Source organism: Rhagoletis pomonella, unplaced genomic scaffold, assembly GCF_013731165.1.
Source record: "Rhagoletis pomonella isolate Grant_MI unplaced genomic scaffold, Rhpom_1.0 Rhpom_scaffold_03411, whole genome shotgun sequence".
Taxonomy (NCBI): domain Eukaryota; kingdom Metazoa; phylum Arthropoda; class Insecta; order Diptera; family Tephritidae; genus Rhagoletis; species Rhagoletis pomonella.
The window spans coordinates 1-21916 of record NW_023461963.1 but is presented as its reverse complement, the minus strand read 5'-3'; the positions used below and the strand labels follow the sequence as shown (position 1 = coordinate 21916).

Sequence of the window (21916 nt, the reverse complement as noted above, 5' to 3'; positions counted from 1 at the left end):
GGCATTATATCCCTTACTAAGCTAAATTCTCCTTTCCGTGTTACCGGGAAAGGGGGTCGGAAGTATTTTTGCGTAGACCTTCTTTTTGCGTTGGCGGACTTTGGTATCGCTTAGGGATTATAACTCTTTCTAAGTAGAATTCTCTTTTCTGTGTTGCCGGAAAAAGGGGGCGGAAGTATTTTTGCGCAGAACTTCTTTCTGCGTAGGCGGCCTTGGGCCGCGCTTAGGGATGTTAACCCTCACTAAATAGAAGTACATAATTCATATTAGAAAAAACGAAATTATCCATATGCATACTTTCGTTAGGAAACCGAAATAATGCTTATAACAAAAACTCAAATAATGAATGCATGCTCAATTTGGTTGAAAACCGAAATAATGCATATGAAAAACCCGAAGTAATGCATACATGCACAGTTTCGGTTGAAAACCGACATAATGTCTAAATGCACAGTTTCCATATGCGCGACTTCGGTGCCCAAAACAAGAGCAAAATAAGAACACTTGTTTTATATAGGCTTTTTATGAGTTTTTCTTTAAGTTAATATATACGTATGTATGGTCTAATTTAGAATGGCTCTTTTAAAACTGCTTCTTTATTAAAATTCAGCGGTTTTCACCACTAAAGGTCACATATGAACATATTATAAAATAGGTAGTATTATTGTAAATTGGTTGTTTTAGTCGTGTCGTGGCCTTAAAAATAACGGCTAAAATGTAACCAAACATCTACTCGCCTTCAGGTCTTCCAATTCGTCTTTCGGACTTTAAATACCATTTAAGATATGTATATAGTAGTAACAACATAGAATACAAAATTGCCTTGTGAAAAATTACAAAAGTTTACAGAAATAAAAAAAATTTTCCGACCTGCGGCATGTTTATATGAATTCTAATACAAATATTCGGTTTTATTTAGCTTTACCAGTTTGGGTCAAATTTAGAAAATTATAAATAGAATATTTTTAATTTTTCACTTACTTTGTGGGGCTTCACAACCCTCGCGCTTAGCAGTATCCGGCCAAACGCACGTTCCACCAAATTCATCAAAGTGTAAGCCAACCGTACACTTCATTTCCAATGCATCCCCATCAATACAGTTGTAGAAAATATCACACACGGAAGAGTCAGGATGTGCGAAAAATCCGTGTTTTCTGGGACAAAATTTCGTAGATTTCGGTTCTTCTGCAATTTATCGATTTATTCAATACATAAATGTAACTAATAAAGAATACACATATTCATATACATATAAAAATAATATTTTCTTAGAAAAATGTATTACGCACGTATTTGACCGTTCAAATGTGAGTATGTACGTGTAAGTGTACATACCCTGCAAAAAGGTACTAGGTTAAATACTAGTACAGGACCACGCTACCTTGTAACCAACACTAGTAACACCCTCTGGTCCAACGCTGCATAACATGGGACCACCCAGACAACTACTCCTTTTGAATCATGGCACATTCGGCAGCCGAATCATGTTGCCGATGGGGCACCAAGAGGTGGTTCTCAACACATATACCAGTTTTTTTACGTTTGAAGCAGTGATGGAAAATCGAAATTTAAAATTGTGCGGAACTTCTCCAGAAAAATGTAGGTCAATGTGCCAATAAATTGAAAGTCGTCGATAGGTACTATTTCCCTTATAAAGTATATTTACAGTACTTATTGCGTATAAGAGAAACAGGAGTCTTACGGAAAACCTTTCTTTAAGCAACAACAAAACTACACAACAACAAAAAAACATAAAAAAAGTTTAAAACTTTCTACAAAAAATGTTCATTCAAATGTAAAACTTTGATGTCAGAAGTTTTAGAAAACAAGGTGCAAGTGAAGCTAAGAATTCGCATTGATTTTGAATGCTTTTTTTTATTTCTTTCTTTCTTTTCTTTTCTTTTCAAAAATCAATGCGAATTGAATGGACTATAAAACACAAATGTAAAAAAGATACTTTTAATTGCGGATCCGAAAAAAATATATATCAGTTGCATTGAGTTACGCAAAAATAGTGCCGAAAATCAATCGATTGAGCTTGAGGTGCCGTCTGATTCTGAAAGGGCCGAAAATGGCACAATGCACACTCATTTTCCATCACTGGTTTGAAGTGGTCCAGGCCAGTGCCGATGGGGCACGAAGAGGTGGTTCTCAACACATATATCAGTTTTTTACGTTTGAAGTGGTCTAGGTCAGCATAACAAGTTACTAGTATGCAACCTGGTCTTTTTGCACATACATATGTACTTTAAACCAACGACCCAGTGTACCACCTGTTCGAAAAATTTTTGCAGGGTACGCATCTCAAGCATGCAGAGCGGTGACAACACACACATACATACATAGTACATTTCCTGCAAAAATTTGAGGACAAGGTGGTCCACTGAGTCGTAGATTTAAAGTATGTGCAAAAGGACCAGGTTGCATACTAGTAACTTGTTATGCTGACCTAGACCACTTCAAACGTAAAAAACTGATATACATATGTGTTGAGAACCATCTCTTCGTGCCCCATCGGCAACATGACTCGGCTGCGGAATGTGCCATGATCCAAAAGGAGTAGTTGTCTGGGTGGTCCCATGTTATGCAGCGGTAGAATAGAAGTGGTCCCATCCGTGGTGTTTATCCGTACGAATCGCGTGGTGTGGTGTTGATGGAAATTCAACATTTGTAAGCACGTTTGTACCTGAGTGCACAGAGATCCTTGCCACAATTTGTTGATATGCAGGCAACATGCAAATTAGATATATATATTTTTTTGTTTTTATCTTGATTATACAATTCACAGGTGCCTTTTTAGGACGAACGCGGTCATTTTAATATGCGCGTAATTGAATTGAATATTTACCAATATACAGTACTTTCGTTGACGTTTATAGTAAGATCAATTACGTTTCTGATTGATTCTAATATTGTTTTCCTCAGTGTACGTGATAATACATATTCAGGCTGGTTCTGTAATTCACTTCCAAGTGAATTTGAGTCAAATTCGCTGTGAATTTATATTCCAGGGGTTGAAATTCACTCGGAAGTGAATGTCAGAAGCAGCACGATTAAAAAGAAGTAAACTAAAAAGGCGGTGTATACTATTAAACTTTAAAATAAACGCACAACCGGAGAGAATATCGCACAAGACTAACTTCTGGCTTCCCAGAACCTTTATTTATGTTTTACATAAATTCTTATTCTAAATACATAAATTATCACTTATCCTACATACATATATATGTATATACTTAACTCGAATAAAACAATCCTTATTACTTAGTTGACTGCATGCACCATCGCTAGCTCGACCAAGGCAATGCAATCCACTTGAACAATATCATAATTAATAGACTCAAAATGTATACATACTTATTTATTTGGGGTCATATTACTTACAATAGATGTTCAAGTAAAAAGCGCTTTTACTTTTATGTGTATAATATATGTACATGCATATTTACACAAGTATTACATTATATGATAAGCACATCTATGTAAATGCATAGTTGCATCGCTATTCTTGGTATGTGCAGATGTGGTAGATGCAATCAACCGAATACCCTAAGGACCAATGCATTCGGTTGTTGTTTATATTTTTGTACTACTTCTGGCAACAAATTGTGTTGTTGGTTTAGGTTTCCGATAAGAAACTAAACAGGTGGGCTGTTACCGTTCCGATTCTAATAATGCACTTTAAGCTGTACCTAAATACATATTGTCACCAACAAAGCAAAATGCCCTCTTTGATTCAATTGGTTAATTTTTTTCCTACACTGAGGGGAAAAAATATTAAAATCAAATAGAAACGTAATTGATCTTACTATAAACGTCAACGAGTGTACAGTACATTAGTAAATACGCAATTCAATCACGCGCATATTAAAATGACCGCGTTCGTTTTGAGAAAGCATCCGTGAAGTGAAAAATTAGACAAAAACTAAAAAAAATATTTAATTTGCATGTTTGCTGGGTGCAGGTTTTCTTGGGTGCAGGTCTGTATATAATATCTGTGTTCATATGGAATAGTAGCTTATGTCGAAAGGCTGGCTTTAGTATAATGCGGCATTCGCAGAATACGATTGCGAATGACTCACTGGCGTCGACCCGTTGAAGAACTTTTGGCAAATAAACGTGCAAGAAATAGTTCTAATGCTAGTAAGTCAATATTCTTATAGAGTCTTATCAAAAAATTCCTTTTCGTTTACATTATTCATATACAAAACGAATGAATGCCTAGCAAACAATTAGGTGTGATATACATTTGAGAATGATTTGAAATCAAAGCCTATCTCAAATGTCAAACGTTTAAAAATGATTTGATATTGATTTGAAAATTACAGCTTTCTCAATAAAAAGGGGAGTTTCATCTCCATTTGAGAATATGGTTAACTCTCAAATCAATTCCAAAGGTTATTTATCAATTGTACTTCAAATATGGAAATAAAATTTATTATTGGAAGTTTATATTTCATATTTATTTTTTCTTCGCGATGTACATACATATGTATGTACATAACAAAAAAAAAACAATTAAGATAAAGTAATTTATAATAAATTCGTCTTGAAGGGCTGCAGCTTCTTCAATCCGCGCGCAAACTCCAAATCCACTATTTGTGGGCTTTCTCTTTGAACATTTTTTTCTATTCAATGTTTTTTTTCAATTGATCTTAATTTTATTCTTACAATTTTTGATTTAACTGCGCATTATTATATCGTGTGGCACTTGCCATCTTTCTTCAAATCAACATCAAATGAATTTCAAATGTAAAATTTAAAACTCGTTTTCAATTTGAGAATCATTTGAGAAAAACACTTGATATCAAACTGAGAAATACATTTTTCTCAAACGTGTTTGCTATGTGACTTTGGCTTCAAATTTTTTTCAATTTCAGTGAACACCTGTTCTGAACACATTACAATATTCAAACAAAGTGAAAATAAATTAAATTGAAATAAATTACAATTTTTTGTATGAGTATCCAAAAATGTTTTTTCTATGTACATATGTACATATAAGTGCATATATGCACAAACATACTTATGTATGTATATATGTATTTCTGCGCTCCTATAACAATCCCACTGGGAAAATAGGTAAACACCTTACGAGGTAAGCCAGTTGAAAAATAACGTGCAGCCGAAGTTATTTCTAGGCGCCGAACTACTCCGAGCGACTGCTCTGCATTACACGTAGCTTACTTTGTAAAGCGGCTCAGAAGCATGTCTGATACCAAATGTACATTCTTAATTCCTACTTACATAAGGCGCCCACGTCTTTGTTAAAGTAAGGCAGTAGCGGCCGCCTTATGTAAGTAGGAATTTAGAATGTACAATTGGGAACAGACATACTTCCGAGCCGCTTTTCAAAGTAAGTTAGGTGTAATGCAGAGCATTCGCTCGGAGTAGTTCGGCACTTGGAAATAACTTCGGCTGCACGTTATTTTTCAACTGACAAGGTAATGTGGCGTCGGAGGTGTTCATTTTGTGCTTTACTAGTAGATGACATTGGCCATGATGACAATTTTGGTACTAAAAACTGAAAGAAATCAGAAGAATCGTAAGGCGCTTACCTATTTCCCATTGGGATACTGACAAACTTGTTTGTAGAAAAAAACTTTTACAGAAATGAGTTTGAATGATTTGAATGTTTTTCATTCATTCATTCACATTCTTCCATTTGAAGCAAGGCGAATTCATATAAGGTGGTTCTGCTAGAACAGCTGCTTTAATTCGCCTCGGTACACATATGTCAAAACTCCTTATGAGTGAGTGAGAAAGGAAGAGTGTCGGCATTTTTCCCCTCTTCCTCCTTGAGCGAAAAATAGCTAAGAATTTGATATTTGTGTACCGAAAGCGAAAACAAAATACATGTTAGTTTTTGTTTTTGTACTACCGCTACCACCTTATATGAATTCGCCTTAATTTGAAGGTAGAAAATTTAAAACAAAATGTATATTCATAAATTACAAAATTCCAAACGCTGAGTATTTTGTATGTGAAGTAAAATATTACAAATGTACTATGCTCTGTTTGGCTAGAAGTTTGATTGAGTTCATGCAGCCCTCTAATATACAAGCATATATTCATATACTTCTTAAAATACAGATTGTCCCAAAATTTTTTAAACTTACGCAGTTCAGTTCGATCACCACAGTCCACGTTGAACGGCTGATCGCACTTATTAATATGTCTGTTAAGAGGATCGAATACCAAGCCATCTGGACAAAGTTTCTCTTTCGCCACATCGTCATCACATTGGTAGTACTTGTCACATTGGATATCATCGGGGAACTGGCCCTCGGGTTTGGGGCATTGGAATGCACCTTAAATGACACCATAAATATACATACGTTCATAAGTAGATACATAAGCAAGTTTCCTGAAACTAAAAATTTCATAAAAACCAAAGTGTTACACTTAAAGTAAATTAAAAGAAGCCCGCCTTATTTATTCTTATGTCAATATCGAAACATTTTCTGTAGTAAAATTAATAAGAAATTAAACTGCGGCAATTTGCATTTCTACGCTATTCCACATATACACACATATGCATGCAGTGGCGGACTTGCAGTCTTGTCCGCCCTAGGCCCTATAGTACCAGCCGCCCCTTTTCCAACTCCCATTATTTAGGTACTATGTATGTACATATAAAATTTATCTTTTGCCGACTTTTATTGAAATATATTATCGTTTGTTTTTGTCTATCTGCCTTTAAACTTATGTAATTTTTATTTAGTTCATTTATTTTTAATGCCGATATTTCGACTTCAATCTGAGGTCATCTTCAGGACTGTAAGTACACATAAACACATTATATAAAACGTCAGTTATGCAAGACTTAGACTTGACTTGACTTGAAAATTGTATATCTGGCAAATGAGCAGCGTGTGTGTAGTTACCCAAAAGAACCACTTTACTTAGAAACCTGGAGAACTATAGATTTTTAATTTCTAAAAGCTCAGTAATGCGAGCTTAGACTTGACTTGACTTGAAAATTGTATATCTGGCAATGAGCAGAGCGTGTATGTATACACATGTAGTTACCCAAAAAAAAAAACAACTTCACTTAGAAACTTTGAAAACTATAGATTTTTTTATTTCTAATTAAAAATTCTAAGTACAAAGAGAGCCGTGAGAGCATCATGCTGCCATTTCATTTTTTAATAAAATCCCTACAAAAATTACACACAAATATAATTTTTTGTATAAATGTAATTCATCTGGCAATCGAAAAACAAACCTTCAAATAAAGACAAAAAATAAAATAAAAACAAGTAAGAGCAGCGCTGTCTTCGGCTATGCCGAAGGCTTCATACCTTTCATGAACATCTGCAAATTTTACTTTGACAGATTACTGCTTTTGAATACATCTGCTTACATCGATAGAGGAGTTACATTCTTATATAAAAAATCGCATCTAAACAATCAGAGGTATGGAAGATATACTTTATATGGCACCAATCTAAGTGATTTTCACTGCTATGTGATCGGTATGTAAACCGGTAACACAATTTATTGGGTTTAGTTTCCTACATAAAGGAGATATATGGCAAAAACTGGTATCTGAACAATCAGTGCTATAGTAGATAAAGCTTATACAGCATATGATTTTCTCAGTAGACTTTGTATTATTATTTATAAAATATCTTACGAAATTTATCGGTTTTAGCTGTTCAAATAAAGGAGTTTTACCGTAAAATCCCATATCTGAACAATCAGATGTATGGAAGATATATGTTGTAGTCAACCGATCCTTGTTATATTCACTATAAGTATTCTGTAAATAATGAGTGAAAGTGGTGCGAAATTTCATGTTCCTAGCTGCATAAATGGAGGAGTTATGATAAAAGACCTCATATCTGAACAATCAGTTGCATGGGGTCTGCAGGTTATAGTGACCCGATCTTTGTTATTTTCACTGTAAGTCTTCTGTTGATAATGAGTGAAAACAGCGCGAAATTGCATGGTCCTAGCTACATAAATGGATGAATTATAACGAAAAATCTCATATCTGAACAATCAGTTGTATGGGAGCTATAGGTTATAGTTACCCGATCTTTTTAATTTTCACTGTAAGTTTTCTGTTGATAATTATTGAAAACAGTGCGGAATTTCCTGTTCCTAGCGATATAAATGGAGGAGTTATAACGAAAAATTTTATATCTGAACAATCAGTTGTATGGGAGCTATAGGTTATAGTGACCCGATCTTTGTAATTTTCACTGTAAGTATTCTGTTGATAATGGGTGCAAGTACTGCAAAATTTCATGTTCGTAGCTGCATAAATGGAGAAGTTATAACGAAAAATCTCATATCTGAACAATCAGTTGTATGGGAGCTATATGTTATAGTGGTCCGATTCTTCCGGTTCCGACAAATGATTAATACATTATAAAAATACAACCACATACCAAATTTGATACGGATATCTCGAAAACTGAGAGACTAGATTGCATACAAACAGACAGACAGACGGACAGACGGACAGACGGACATGGTTAAATCAACTCAGCTCGACGTTCTGATCATATAAGTATACATTTTAATGGGTCTATCTCTTTTTGTTCTGGTACTTACAAACATCGGACCAAAGTTATAATACCATTTCATGCTCATGAAAGGTATAACAATCACAATTTGATTCAAGTAAATACATGTATTTTAATGGTAATTTTGTATCAATTTTGGCGTAGAAACAAATTAAACGTTTACAATTTTACGTGTACAAATACAAGTGCTTAGAATGAACACAAAGAGAAAAGGTAATAGGTGACACGTTGAGTAATCACGTCTAAGTTTCTAGGTAAGTCAAGTCCAAAAGCTTGATTATGGCAACTTAACTTAACTTAACGCAACGTAGTACTTAGAGAATCAAAATGAAACAGATTTCGACGTGGCATTAAGTTACGTTAAGTTTCGACTGTTCAAATATAAGCAACACCCATATAACAGAATTTTTAAGAGAGAGCCGTAAGTTACGTTAAGTTGCCATAATCAGACCATAAGGGTCTGATTATGCATACTTCGCATAACTTCGCACAACTTCGTATGTATTCCATTACCCAGAAATTAGCAGACCTTTTAAAAACTTAGCGATCTGTTGAGTTTAGATTTTGCTTCACATCTTCTTAAGCTGTACTTTTAGGGCACTGGTACAAATGGTTGTGCGAAGTTATGCGAAGTATGCATAATCAGACCCTAAGTCTTGCATAACGCAGCTTTAAGTTAAATTTCTAACTAAAAAGAGAGGCGTGAGAGAATCATGCTGCCATTTAATTTTTTAATAAAATCCCTACAAATATACCACACAAATATGTATAATTTTTTGTATAAATGTGATTCATCTGGCAATCGAAAAACAAACTTTCAAATAAAGACAAAAAATAAAATATAAAAAAGCTTGTAACAATCACAATTTGGTCCGCGTAAATACATTTATTTTAATTGTAAATTTGTATAAATTTTGGTGTAAAAACAAATTAAACGTTTAAAATTGTACATGTACAAATAAATACAAGTGCTGAGAATCAAACAATAGTTGCGATCCCTAACTCGCAAGAAGTTGCAAAATTTACTGGAATTTACCAGAAAGCGTTCCCGTACTCGGTTCTCTGGCTTCTTTTGCTTTTTGACGGTTTTACAGGTTTTACTCCCGTACTCGGTTCTCTGCTTCTTTTGCTTTTTGACGGTTTTACAGGTTTTAACCCAGAAAAGTTGGGGAACTCAACTAATAGGTGACACGCTGAGTAATCACGTCTAAAAACTGGATTATGCAAGACTTAGACTTGACTTGACTTACCTAGAAAGTTAGAAACGATTCCTCTCCGTGTCATCTATTGCCTTTTCTCCTTTTTTTTATCCTCAGCATTTGAATTTGTGCACGCAAAATTTTAAAGGCGGATTCACCGTTCGTGTCGGACACTTTTAGTAATTTTACGCGTGCCTTTCCCACCTTGTCTCACTGAGACACGACACAAATTTTCTGAACACTCTTTGTTCGAATCAAATTGATTTTGATTTTCGGTCCGAACGACTTGATGATTCGGGTTGCCTCGTTCTCCCTTTATATGCGTTTGCAGCCAATTGCATGTATTATTTGCCCTCAAAATCATATGTAGGCAACAATATAATCAGCTATTTGCTACAGAACAAAATAAAATGTGCCGAAATGAACGGTGAACCGTACTTCAGCACCCTCTCCAACAAAAATGTATTGAGAGCAAATAAAAAGTTGTCCGGACTCCGGACATGATCGGTGAACGCGCCTTAAACGTTTAATTTGATTTGGGTAAAATGGAATAAAAATTCCAATTGAATAAATGTGTCCAAGCGTATCAAATTGTGATTGTTTTTATTTTATTTTCTGTCTTTATTTGGAAGTTTGTTTTTCGATTGCTTGATGAATTTCATTTATACAAAATATCATATTTGTGTGGCATATTTAGAGGAATTTTATTACAGATATGTGAAAAAATGATGTGGCAGCATGATTCTCCCACGGCTCTCTTTACACTTAGAAATTTAACTTAGAAATCAAAAATCTATAGTTCTCCAAGTTTCTAAGTGAAGTTGGTTTTTTTTAGGTAACTACAAACACGCGCTGCTGATTTTCCAGATATAATGCTTTCAAGTCAGGTCATGTCTAGGTCTTGCATAAATGACCTTTAAGTTAAACAAAACTTACACCTTCGCCTTGGTTGTACTCGGTCGACTGATTAAGATATAAATGGGCGCGTTTATAAGACGTAGCTGTTGCCCAACCGTTGGCTATTTGTCTTAGAAACGCACAGTTGAGTGGTTCCGCTCAGCTCAACAGTTGGCAACTTTCCACCTGGGCTTAGCCTAAACAGCTGATCGAAAAGACTTACGCCGCTTATATTAAATTTAACGCCGCTTCGTTAGGTGGCAGTTGCAAACAAATTTATTGTATTTTATATTACTGATGCGATGATGTGTGTGGAGGATGGTTCCGTGCGCAGAAGTGGAAAACTTTTGACTGTCATTCACCTGGGAGTGGCCAGAAGCGATTCTTGTGCGTACGGTTTAAATCGCAGCTCACAACGTCCGGATATTTATATCCACGTATCCTCTGGGTAGCAACCAAACACCCGTTTGGGAGCGAGCTAAAGTGAGAAGGCGTAAAACTTCGCGTGCGCTGGGTTTGGGTCCCGCCACGTTAAAACCCCGCCCAATGAAAAAAAAAACAGCCTCGGATGAGACCCCCTTTTTCTGATGACGACCACGGCAAACGTATAAAGGACTATGATTTAAGGGTATGCACCTGGAATATCCGGACCCTTAATGGGGAAGGTGCCTCTGCCCGGCTGGTTGATGTCCTCGGGAAGACAAAGGCTGACATCACTGCCATCCAAGAAATGGGATGGACGGGGTAAGGAAAAGTAAGCGTGAAGCCTTGCGACGTCTACTACAGTTGCCACGTAAAGGAGCGCAAATTCGGTGTTGGATTCATGGTAGGAGAGAGACTCCGTCGCCGAGTACTGCCGTTCACCCCGGTGGACGAACGTCTAGCCACAATCCGCATCAAAGCTAGATTCTTCAACATCTCGCTCATCTGCGCCCATGCCGCTACGGAAGAGAAGGATGAGGCGTCCAAGGATCTCTTCTATGAGCGCTTGGAACGTACATATGAGCGCTGTCCCCGACACGATGTCAAAATCGTGCTTGGCGATTTTAATGCCAAGGTGGGCAAGGAAGGGATCTTTGGCGCCACTGTCGGAAAATTCAGCCTCCACGACGAAACGTCCGATAACGGACTGAGGCTGATCGACTTCGCCGGGGCCCGAAATATGGTAATATGTAGTACTAGGTTCCAGCATATGTACATCCACCAAGCTACATGGCTGTCTCCAGATCGTAAAACGAGAAACCAAATCGATCATGTTGTGATAGACGGAAGGCATGCTTCAAGTGTTTTGGACGTACGTACACTCCGAGGGCCAAACATCGACTCGGACCACTATCTTGTTGTAGCCAAGATACGCACCCGCCTCTGTGTAGCAAAAAATGTGCGCCCAACAATGCAAGGAAAGCTTAACGTCGAAAAGCTGCAATCACAACAGACGGCCAATTTATTCGCCACTCGACTCACACACCTGCTCTCTAAGAGCACTCTTCAACAATCCGACGTACGCGAGCAGTGGAACCACATTTCCCGATCATTAAGTACCGCCGCCGAAGAAGTAGTTGGATTTCAGCGAGCCCGAAAGACCAACTGGTACGATGAGGAATGTCAAGAAGCCGCAGAGAAAAAAGATGCCGCCTACAGGGCCACGCTGCGATCGGGCGCAACGCGAGCCATGTGGGACCGTTATAGAGAACTGAAGAAGGAAGCGAGACGTATTTGCCGCAATAAGAAGAGAGAGGGCGAAATACGTGAGTGCAAAGAGCTTGAGATGTTGGCCGACAGGAAGAACGCCCGAAAATTCTACCAGAGGGTTAGGCGACTTACGGAAGGTTTCAAGACCGGGGCGAACTCATGTAAGAACAACAATGGCGACCTAGTGACCGATGTCCCGAATATACCTAAATTGTGGAGGGAACACTTTTATAACCTACTGAAGAAGACGAACCCGAGTTCCCAGTCGATGATGATGGAGTAGCTGTTCCACCGCCTGACTATGACGAGGTACGAATAGCGATTCTTCTTCTTCTTTTTTGGCGCTGTAACCGCCTAAGCGATTTTGGCCGAGTTCAGCAAAGCACGCCAGTCGTTTCTCCTCTGTGCCAACTGACGCCAATTGGAAACGCCAAGTGAAGCCAAGTCCTTCTCCACCTGATCTTTCCATCGCAGTGGGGGTCTCCCTCTTCCTCTGCTACCACCAGCGGGTTCCGAGTTTAATACTTTCAGAGCTGGAGCGTCGGTGTCCATTCGAACGACATGACCAAGCCAGCGGAGCCGCTGTATTTTAATTCGCTGCACTATGTCCATATCGTTGTAAAGCTCATACAGCTCATCGTTCCATCGTCTGCGGTACTCGCCGTCGCCAACGCGTAAAGGACCGTAAATCTTCCGCAAAATCTTTCTCTCAAACACCCCAAGAGCCGCCTCATCGGATGTTGTCATTGTCCATGCTTCTGCGCCATATACCAGCACGGGCATGATGAGTGACTTATAGAGCGTGGTTTTCGTACGTCGAGAGAGGACTTTACTCCTGAATTGCCTACTCAGTCCAAAGTAGCACTTGTTGGCAAGAGTGATTCTACGTTGGATTTCAATGCTGACATTATTATCGGTGTTAATGCTGGTTCCCAAGTAAACGAAATTCTCTACTTTCTCGAAATTGTAACTGTCAACAGTGACGTGGGAGCCAAGGCGCGAATGTGCTGACTGTTTGTTTGATGACAGGAGATACTTCGTCTTGTCCTCGTTTACCACCAGACCCATGCGCTTTGCTTCCCTATCCAACTTGGAAAAGGCAGAACAGACTTCGCGGTTTTTGTTACCGATGATGTCGATATCATCGGCATAAGCCAGCAATTGCACGCGAATAGCGATTACGCGGCTGAAAAACAACAAAGCTGCTGGAGCTGACGGCCTGCCAGCCGAGCTATTCAAGTACGGCGGCGAGGAGCTGATGAGGTGCATGCATCAGCTCGTATGCAGAATATGGTCAGATGAACGCATGCCCGACGACTGGAATTTAAGTGCGCTCTGCCCAATCCACAAGAAAGGCGACCCCACCATACGCGCCAACTACCGCGGAATCAGCCTTCTAAGCATAGGTTACAAGGTCTTATCGAGCGTATTGTGCGAAAGACTGAAGCCCACCGTCAACGAGCTGATTGGACCTTATCAGTGTGGCTTTAGGTCTGGAAAATCCACCATAGATCAGGTATTCACAATACGCCAAATCTTGGAAAAGACCCGCGAGAATAGGATCGACACACACCATCTATTTGTCGATTTCGAAGCCGCTTTCGACAGCACGAAGAGAAGTTGCCTTTATGCCGCGATGTCTGAATTTGGTATCCACGCGAAACTAATACGGCTGTGTAAAATGACGTTGAGTAATACCACCAGCTTCGTCAGGATAGGGAAGGACCTCCCCGAGCCGTTTGATACCAAACGAGGTTTCAGACAAGGGGACTCCCTTTCGTGTGATTTCTTTAATCTGATGTTGGAGAACTGAACCGCTCAGGCACAATACTTTATAAGAGCGTACAATTGCTGGCGTATGCCGACGACATCGATATTATCGGTAAAAACAAGGGCTACGTCTGTTCTGCCTTCTCGGAATTGGATAGAGAAGCAAAGCGAATGGGTCTGGTGGTGAACGAGGACAAACATCACATCAACAGTCATGTGTTTGTGTCATCACACAAACAGACAGAGCATACGCGTCTTGGCACCCACGTCACTGTTGACAGTTACAAGTTTGAAAAAGTAGACGACTTCGTTTATTTGTGATCCAGCATTAACACCAATAATAATGTCAGCCTTGAAATCCAACGGTGAATCACTCTTGCCAACAAGTGCTACTTTGGGCTGAGTAGGCAATTGAGAAGTAAAGTCCTCTCTCGTCGTACAAAGATCACACTCTATAAGTCACTCATCATGCCTGTGCTGGTGTATGGCGCGGAGGCATGGACTATGAAAGCATCTGATGAGGCGGCTCTTGGAGTTTTCGAGAGAAAGATTCTGTGAAAGATTTACGGACCTTTACGCGTTGGTGATGGCGAATATCGCAGACGATTTAACGATGAGCTGTATGAGCTTTCCAACGATATAGGCATAGTGCAGCGAATTAAAATTCAGCGGCTCCGCTGGCTTGGCCATGTCGTTCGGATGGACAGAAACGCTCCTGCTCTGAAAATATTCAACGTGGGCCGCGATGCTGGTAACAGAGGAAGAGGAAGGCCTCCTCTGCGTTGGAAAGACAAGGTGGAGAAGGACTTGGCTTCACTTGGCATTTCCAATTGGCGTCAGTTAGCACAGAAGAGAAATGACTGGCGTGCTGTTTTGGACTCGGCCAAAATCGCTTAGGCGGTTACAGCGCCAATTAAGAAGAAGAAGAAGAGATGTGATGAAATAAGTAGAATATTTTATAATAATACTAAGTTTCTAAATATATGTTTTAAAGATGTTTGGTATATAATTTCCCACTGTTTAATTCATTGTAACATTGAACGATTTTTTCAACACGGCGGCCGCTCAGCGTTGAATTCTTAATAGTTCGGCGCAACTATCTCTATTTGTTGCAATTTCATTTGTTTACATTTATCAGCTGTTCATGTGGCAGCATATTCATCAAGCCGTTTCTAAGACGTAATTGTTGGGCCCAACAATTGCCAGAAGTTTCGTAGCAGTTGAGCTAAACAGCTACGTCTTATGAACGCGCCCAATAACACCAATCTCTGTATTGCTTACTGCTAACCAGGGTTGCAATACTTATTAAGATTATTATTATTATTATTATTAGGAGATTTTTCAGGCAACTTTTAGTTGAAAGCAACAATCGCCTGGTGTAAACGGCCTTTCAATGAAGTTGGTCGGCTGCCTACTTTCGTTCAACTTTTGATTCAACTAATTGCCTGTGAAAGTTGAATCATGTAAATTCCCTATTATTTATTATTAATTTATTTCTGACGTTGTATAATTTTGCTAATAACATACTTTGTTGTGAAACATTATCTAAAAATTCCATGCAAATCCATGTATCGATGTATGCTCTTCGATGCATCGAAAAAAATCGATGTACATTTCTATGCATTTTGGCTGCATCAGTGAAATCTTTTCTACGCTGACTACATTGAGTTCCATGTCGGTCATGCCTTAAGGGCTAGACCCATAACTCTGTCACTAATGATATAGACACAAAACACCGTATGTCTAGTTTACAATAACTTAACTTAATGTTTAGTGCAGGTATACTATATACTCTTACAGTATGTATGCCAAAGTCCATATGTACAAAATCCCACTTAATTATGTATGTGGATATGTAAATTTTCTGTTTATGCTAGTATGTATGTATTTAAGTATCTGCACTAAATAGTTAATGATAATATGTGCTTATATACATACATAAGTATATACATACATACATTGGTACATACATGTCCACAAACACGACAGCTATGCAAAGTTACAATTTCTATGCTAATTGCTTGCTTGCTGATTTTCTGTTGCTTAGTGAAATGAGGACGATCAAACAAGTTTTTGATCACTTATTTTTATGTTAAATCTTCAGTTTCATCATTTGTAGTACATATATGTCTCACAATAACGAGTAGTACAAGGTTATATGACACGTTTTTTTATTATACTCTATATTTTTGGAATTCCCGTTCGCTCAGTATATTTCTAAATCGCATTATAGTTATAATCATGATTCAATAATTTTTGGAAGGTAGTTTCACTTCAAAATTTTTGATATAAACCGTGTCTGTGACAAACACAAAATGTGGCCACTGCTATGATATAGAACTTGGGGATTTTCACTCGTTATTTTAGATATTTTTTAAAGAACATGTAAAGATTTATATATTTCATAACTGATCACTTCGTTTTTAATATACATATGTATACGTATTTAATACATACATGCCACTGCTAATTACATGAATAAAAATCATAAAACCGAAAATGTGACGGCAATATTTCTTGTTTAAAACGTTTTAGATGCATCGCACACCACGGACTTTATCGGCCACCGATTTAGTTGGGCTCGCCAGTCTTGCCATTGCTCTACAACTACTTGGTCGGAGCGAGTAAGGTTGTGTAGTGTGCGCACCGCCATAAATCTTCATGTACCCTGAAGTAAAGATTGTTCCAATTGTTTGAAAAATATAGTCGTAGGCATAGTAGTTTGGTATCTAGACCAAAGATTGTCCAAAAATTTAAAGCAATGTACTGTAAAACAGGTGAATTGTTCTAAAAGTGGTCAGAATGTAATGCATAAGGTATGAGGTTTGTTATAAAATTGGTTACAATGTCAGGCATATATGTAGGCACTTAGCCAACTAATTTTCATGTGCGGCGTTGGCGTGTAGTGGAGTATCCGCTAAGAAAATCAGAGAACCCCAGTTCGAATCGCAGCTGGCGCAAATTTTATTTTTGTGTTTTTTTTTTCCTCCCAAAATTGGTTACAATGTAATGCAGAAGCGGACAATTGGTCCGAGCCTAGGACATTCAATGTTAAATGTAAATAGAATTTTACATGTTCCAGGACCAAACTTTGGACTACTTACAATCACTTGCAGTCTAGTTTTTGGTGTGCTCTAAGTCTATTCCGATATCCTACAGGGTACATATTTCAAGTGAGCCCTACTATTTAACCAGGCGGCCGATAAATTCTGTGGTGTGCGGTGGTTCTTATAACTGCGTCCTTTTACCTATTCCATATCCATGGAAGCAGCAGTTAATTTTTCTTAATTTTGTGTGAAGAAAATTATTTAAAAATATTAAAAAATATCTTTAATATGTTTGGCGTTCCTTTGTTTTATTTTTCCAACGTCAAAAGCTGTATTTTTTTTAAACTTGGTACAACAAAAAATACGAAACACGTTTTCTGTCAGATAGCTAACATAGCGGATAAGAAGAAGAAGTGGAACTAACTTCTAAAAATTATTATATATTGTTATAATTATGAAAAACATAACCAAGTAGTATAAAAATGTATTTCTCACTTTCATTTCAACCAACGTATGGGGAATCAACAACTCGATATAAATGTGTATAACTGAAAACTATGTCGCTAGTACATTCTAGGGATATCAGTGCTTTTTAGGTTCCGAAAATTCCGGGATTTGCCTGTATTAATCCCGGGATCTCTAGAATTTTAAATATCGAATTGATTACAATAAAAGCCTTTCAATTTCCAAGAAACTTGTTTTAATGCAGTTGTACAATATGGCGTAAATTGCTTTGAATTGGAAACTTGATTACTAGGTAATATTTACAAATAAATCAACTCATTCAGCCGTACGGAGTAAGCTTTTATTTTTTAATTTTTTTTACAAATCAGGCAAAAAAGCTGGTAAAATAAGTTGTGAAATATTTTGTAATGGAGGAGATAGGGGTAATTATGTTCAAATGGCTATGATTACCTACAGTTCAGCCGGCAAGTGTTGAGGCCGAAAAATGTTTTTCATCAGTAGGTTTTGTATGTAACATGTTCAGGTTAAGATTAGAAGACTCCACTTTGAATGCTTTGCTGCTCTTACATACGTACGCATTGTAAATGCAATTATAATAATTAATCTTTTTTAATATGACTTTAGTTATATACCATTACTTATGTTTCTTTTATTGACTAAAATAAACACGTCAAGAGGTTTTATTTTTGTGTATCTTTTATGTATTTTTATTCCACAATCACATAGCTTTTTAAATACAATTTAAAAATTTACCAGATACTTTAAGATTTGTCTGTATTAATAAATATGTACGTGATTTTTAAAATCAGTTTGTCGTAAATTTTAAATAGATTTATTTTACGGTATGTTTAAATGTTTTCAGTTATTGAATTTTTACTCATACTCATAAAAGTTATGTCTCCTGGGATTACTTTAAAAATATTCCGAAATCCCGGGATCACAATTTTCCGCTAATACGGGCATTACTAGTACATACATCTAGCTGCAAGTGAAATAATACAAAATGATGTTGTTGGAAATTTGTGATTATCTATTACTTTATAATAATTTTAATGTAAAATAAAGTTCGAACTATGACAGAAACAACATATGTAAATAGAAGTTTCAAAGCTTGCACCAAGTTAACAAAACTTAATCAAGAAATGTTCATCAAATTTTCGAGTTTTATAATTTGATAGCTTCGAAACATTTGAGTATGCAGTTTTGCAGTCCATTCAACTCATGGGTTCTTTCCCGTACTCAACGCGGGATGCCGCGGGATTCTAAAACAGCCCAGAAATGAATCCCGTACTCAAACGAACGTATTGGATCGTAACTGTTTTCTTCTTCCTACCCTAAACAGCCCAGACTTTTTCTCCAGGTAAAAAATGAATAAAGTGTCAAAGTACATTCCAGCTGTTGTGTTGTTTACATGTTGCTTGCATTTGCTTTGTGATTTTAAGGAATAGTGAATGGCTTGTTGATATATTTTCAGTCTTTTTATGTGTGTATATGTACTTGTTTATCAATTACAATCAAAATGGTGAAACCAAAATTCAATTCAACGGTTTCTCAAATTCTGGGAACCAAATGTGGTTTTTTGCGTTTCCCGTAATTCTGGACATTGTACCATTTTAGAGAGCAAACTTTTCGTTCACTCTCTAATTACCGGACCCGGTTCGGATTGTGCCGGAAACAACCTAGTACCTATAAAAAATAAAGTGCAGGTTTCACGTTGCTTAAAATTACCGTTAGTTTTTTAGAGCATTTTAGATTGCCAGCATCATCATTTTGAATTTTGCTACTTTTATTATACTCACAGCTATACATACATACATATGTATATGAGAAAGATAATTTAATATAAATATATGAAATCCGTAAATCACTCACTTTCTGCTGCAACAAATAGTGTTAGGGTACCTAGCGCCAAATTCATAAATTTCTGTTTCATTTTCAAAAAGTTTTGGTTTTTTGATTTTCTTCACTAATATTCACAGCCTTAAATGTTGCAATAATAAATCGGAGCGTTTTGTCACCGTTCTTCTGCACTGTACCGCAACTGAATACAAACTATTTTTCTTTGTCTGTGATTCCAACTTTTGAAGACTTGCATCGAGCTAAGCCACGTTCATTTCCAAACCGGTTAATACTTTTTTAGCTTTATCGAAGTGTGGTTAAACAACTTAAAATCCAGTTTAATAAGAAATTGAGCAGAGTGTGAATGATGCCCACACGCCCATATGAGTACTTTGGTAAATTGACAGCGCAGTGCATACATATATATGCGTGTATGTACATTAGGGTGGTCCAAAAACAGTAAAGTCGGAATTGTAATGCTCTCAGGATTTTTCTATATCAAAAAATAGATCCCTATTTTTTATTTGGAAAACAAAAAGCGCTCAAAGTTTTCCATGTATTTTTATATGAGAAAAAAAAAACAACTTTTCGTAGAAATGGTATAGAATTCTTGAAAATCAATATCTTTCGATCGGAAAACTCTGGTTCTCTTCAGGAGACTTTCAATAATAATACCCAATTGTCGATTTAACCATTTTTTAATACTAACGATTTTTTATTGGTCCGCCTATTGCATTTTTCGGGGTTTTTGTGGGTTTTAGTTGAGACCTATAAATTATAGTTGCGAAGAAAAAATGGTTAAATAAACAATTGGGTATTATTACTGAGAATCTCCCGCAGGTAAACAGAGTTTTCCGATAGCAAAATATTTATTAAGAATTCTATACCATTTCTACAAAAAGTTTTTTTCCTCCATATAAAATACATGGACAACTTTGGGCGCTTTGAGCGCCCTCTAAATATTTTTTGATTTCAAAAAAAAAATAGGGGTATATTTTTTCTATCCTATCTCGGCAACCAGTTCGAAAACGCCCTATCTCAGAAAACTTTCCAACAACGCCGTATTTCCGAATTTGTTTGAAGAACGCACTATTTTAGAATTTGATTGAAAAACGCCCTATCTCTTAACTCGGTTGAAAAACGCCCTACCTCAGGGCATTTTCAACGTATTTTCATTTGAGATAGGGCGTTCTTCATCCAAATTCTGCGATAGGGTGGTTTTCAATAAAACTCTGAAATAGGGCGTTCTTCAATCATATACTAAAGTAGGACGTTCTTCAAACTTTTTCTGAGATGGGGCGATTTCAAACTCGCTGCCGAGATAGGTCGATATTCCACTCAGCCATCGATATACAAGTATATGCAAGTGGCAACGATGGCAAAAAATATGAATTTGGAAGTATAAAATGGGCGCGTAGATATGTTAAGAGTGAGAGTGAAGCGAGTTTTTAATTATCAAGTGAAAAACTGAGGCTATATTATGAGGAAGATTACCAACAAAAAGTAAACAAGAGGGCAATTCACCTAAACGCGTAAATACCTCATAAACCTTACTAAATTTTGTATGGAAAACCGGTTTATTTACCACTTTTACGCGGTTACGAGGCATTTATGCGTTTGATGAATACCCTGAATGTCTTCAAAGAAAATAAAACGCGAAGTGAATCAAGTGGTAGACGTACTGTCGGACTGTAGACAGAAAAAGGGAAGCATTAAAACCCTTAAATTTTAAGGAGAATTATTTTAATACGACATTGATTAACTAAATATTACAAAAGGAATAAAAAAATGAATATTTAAATTTATCTATGTCGTTTCAATCAAAACGTTATAGATTATTTTAATTTCAGAATTTCAATGATATGTATGTATTTTTGAGGCCGATTGGAGAATCACATTGGAGTTCAAGTTTAGAACTAGCTTTTTCTCAACTGGAGAAACAGTCATATTCGCATACAAAGAAAAATGCCCTTTTGTTGAGAACGCTATGATGCTATGTTGAGGTACTGTTGAAAAACAACGTTCGAGATTTGAGAAATACCTTATTTCTCATCTTAACCTCAAATTCAGCTCAAATCTAAATGTTTGTTGGGTATATTGTACATGCATATGGATGAATTCACTCGTGTGTTGCGAGAGCACATTAGTACATATATACATATGAATACGTTTACAATTTAGCGAACCCTTTATAAATCGAACTGCAAAAGTCTCATAATCAAAAAAATCAAAAACTCTAGAAACACGGTTTAAACACGCTCCCATGGTAAAAATTAAACCTCATTTTATTCTAGTGAGCTATTTTTACGCAATATAGAAAAAGAGGTGGCATTAATTTCTGCATATACATATTAGGTTTATATATAAGGAGCTTAACTCCCTAATCTGTAATTATCCGTACAAAATTCGTCCCTCGTTAATGTGCAATTATAAAATAATCTCAGATTAAACCAATAACTTTTCGGTGCCC

The 21916-nt window shown here is 37.0% G+C and overlaps 1 protein-coding gene across 1 annotated transcript; it reads right to left on the bottom strand.

Moving 5' to 3' along the window:
* Nucleotides 1-958: 958 nt before the first annotated feature.
* LOC118754115 (protein obstructor-E-like) lies at nt 959-19735 on the bottom strand. The gene is made up of 3 exons (XM_036488975.1): nt 19480-19735; nt 6120-6311; nt 959-1185 (listed from the first exon to the last, which is right to left on the bottom strand). Exons 1-3 carry the CDS (start codon nt 19538-19540, stop codon nt 974-976), a joined length of 465 nt encoding a protein of 154 aa, XP_036344868.1. The 5' UTR covers nt 19541-19735; the 3' UTR covers nt 959-973.
* Nucleotides 19736-21916: the final 2181 nt, after the last annotated feature.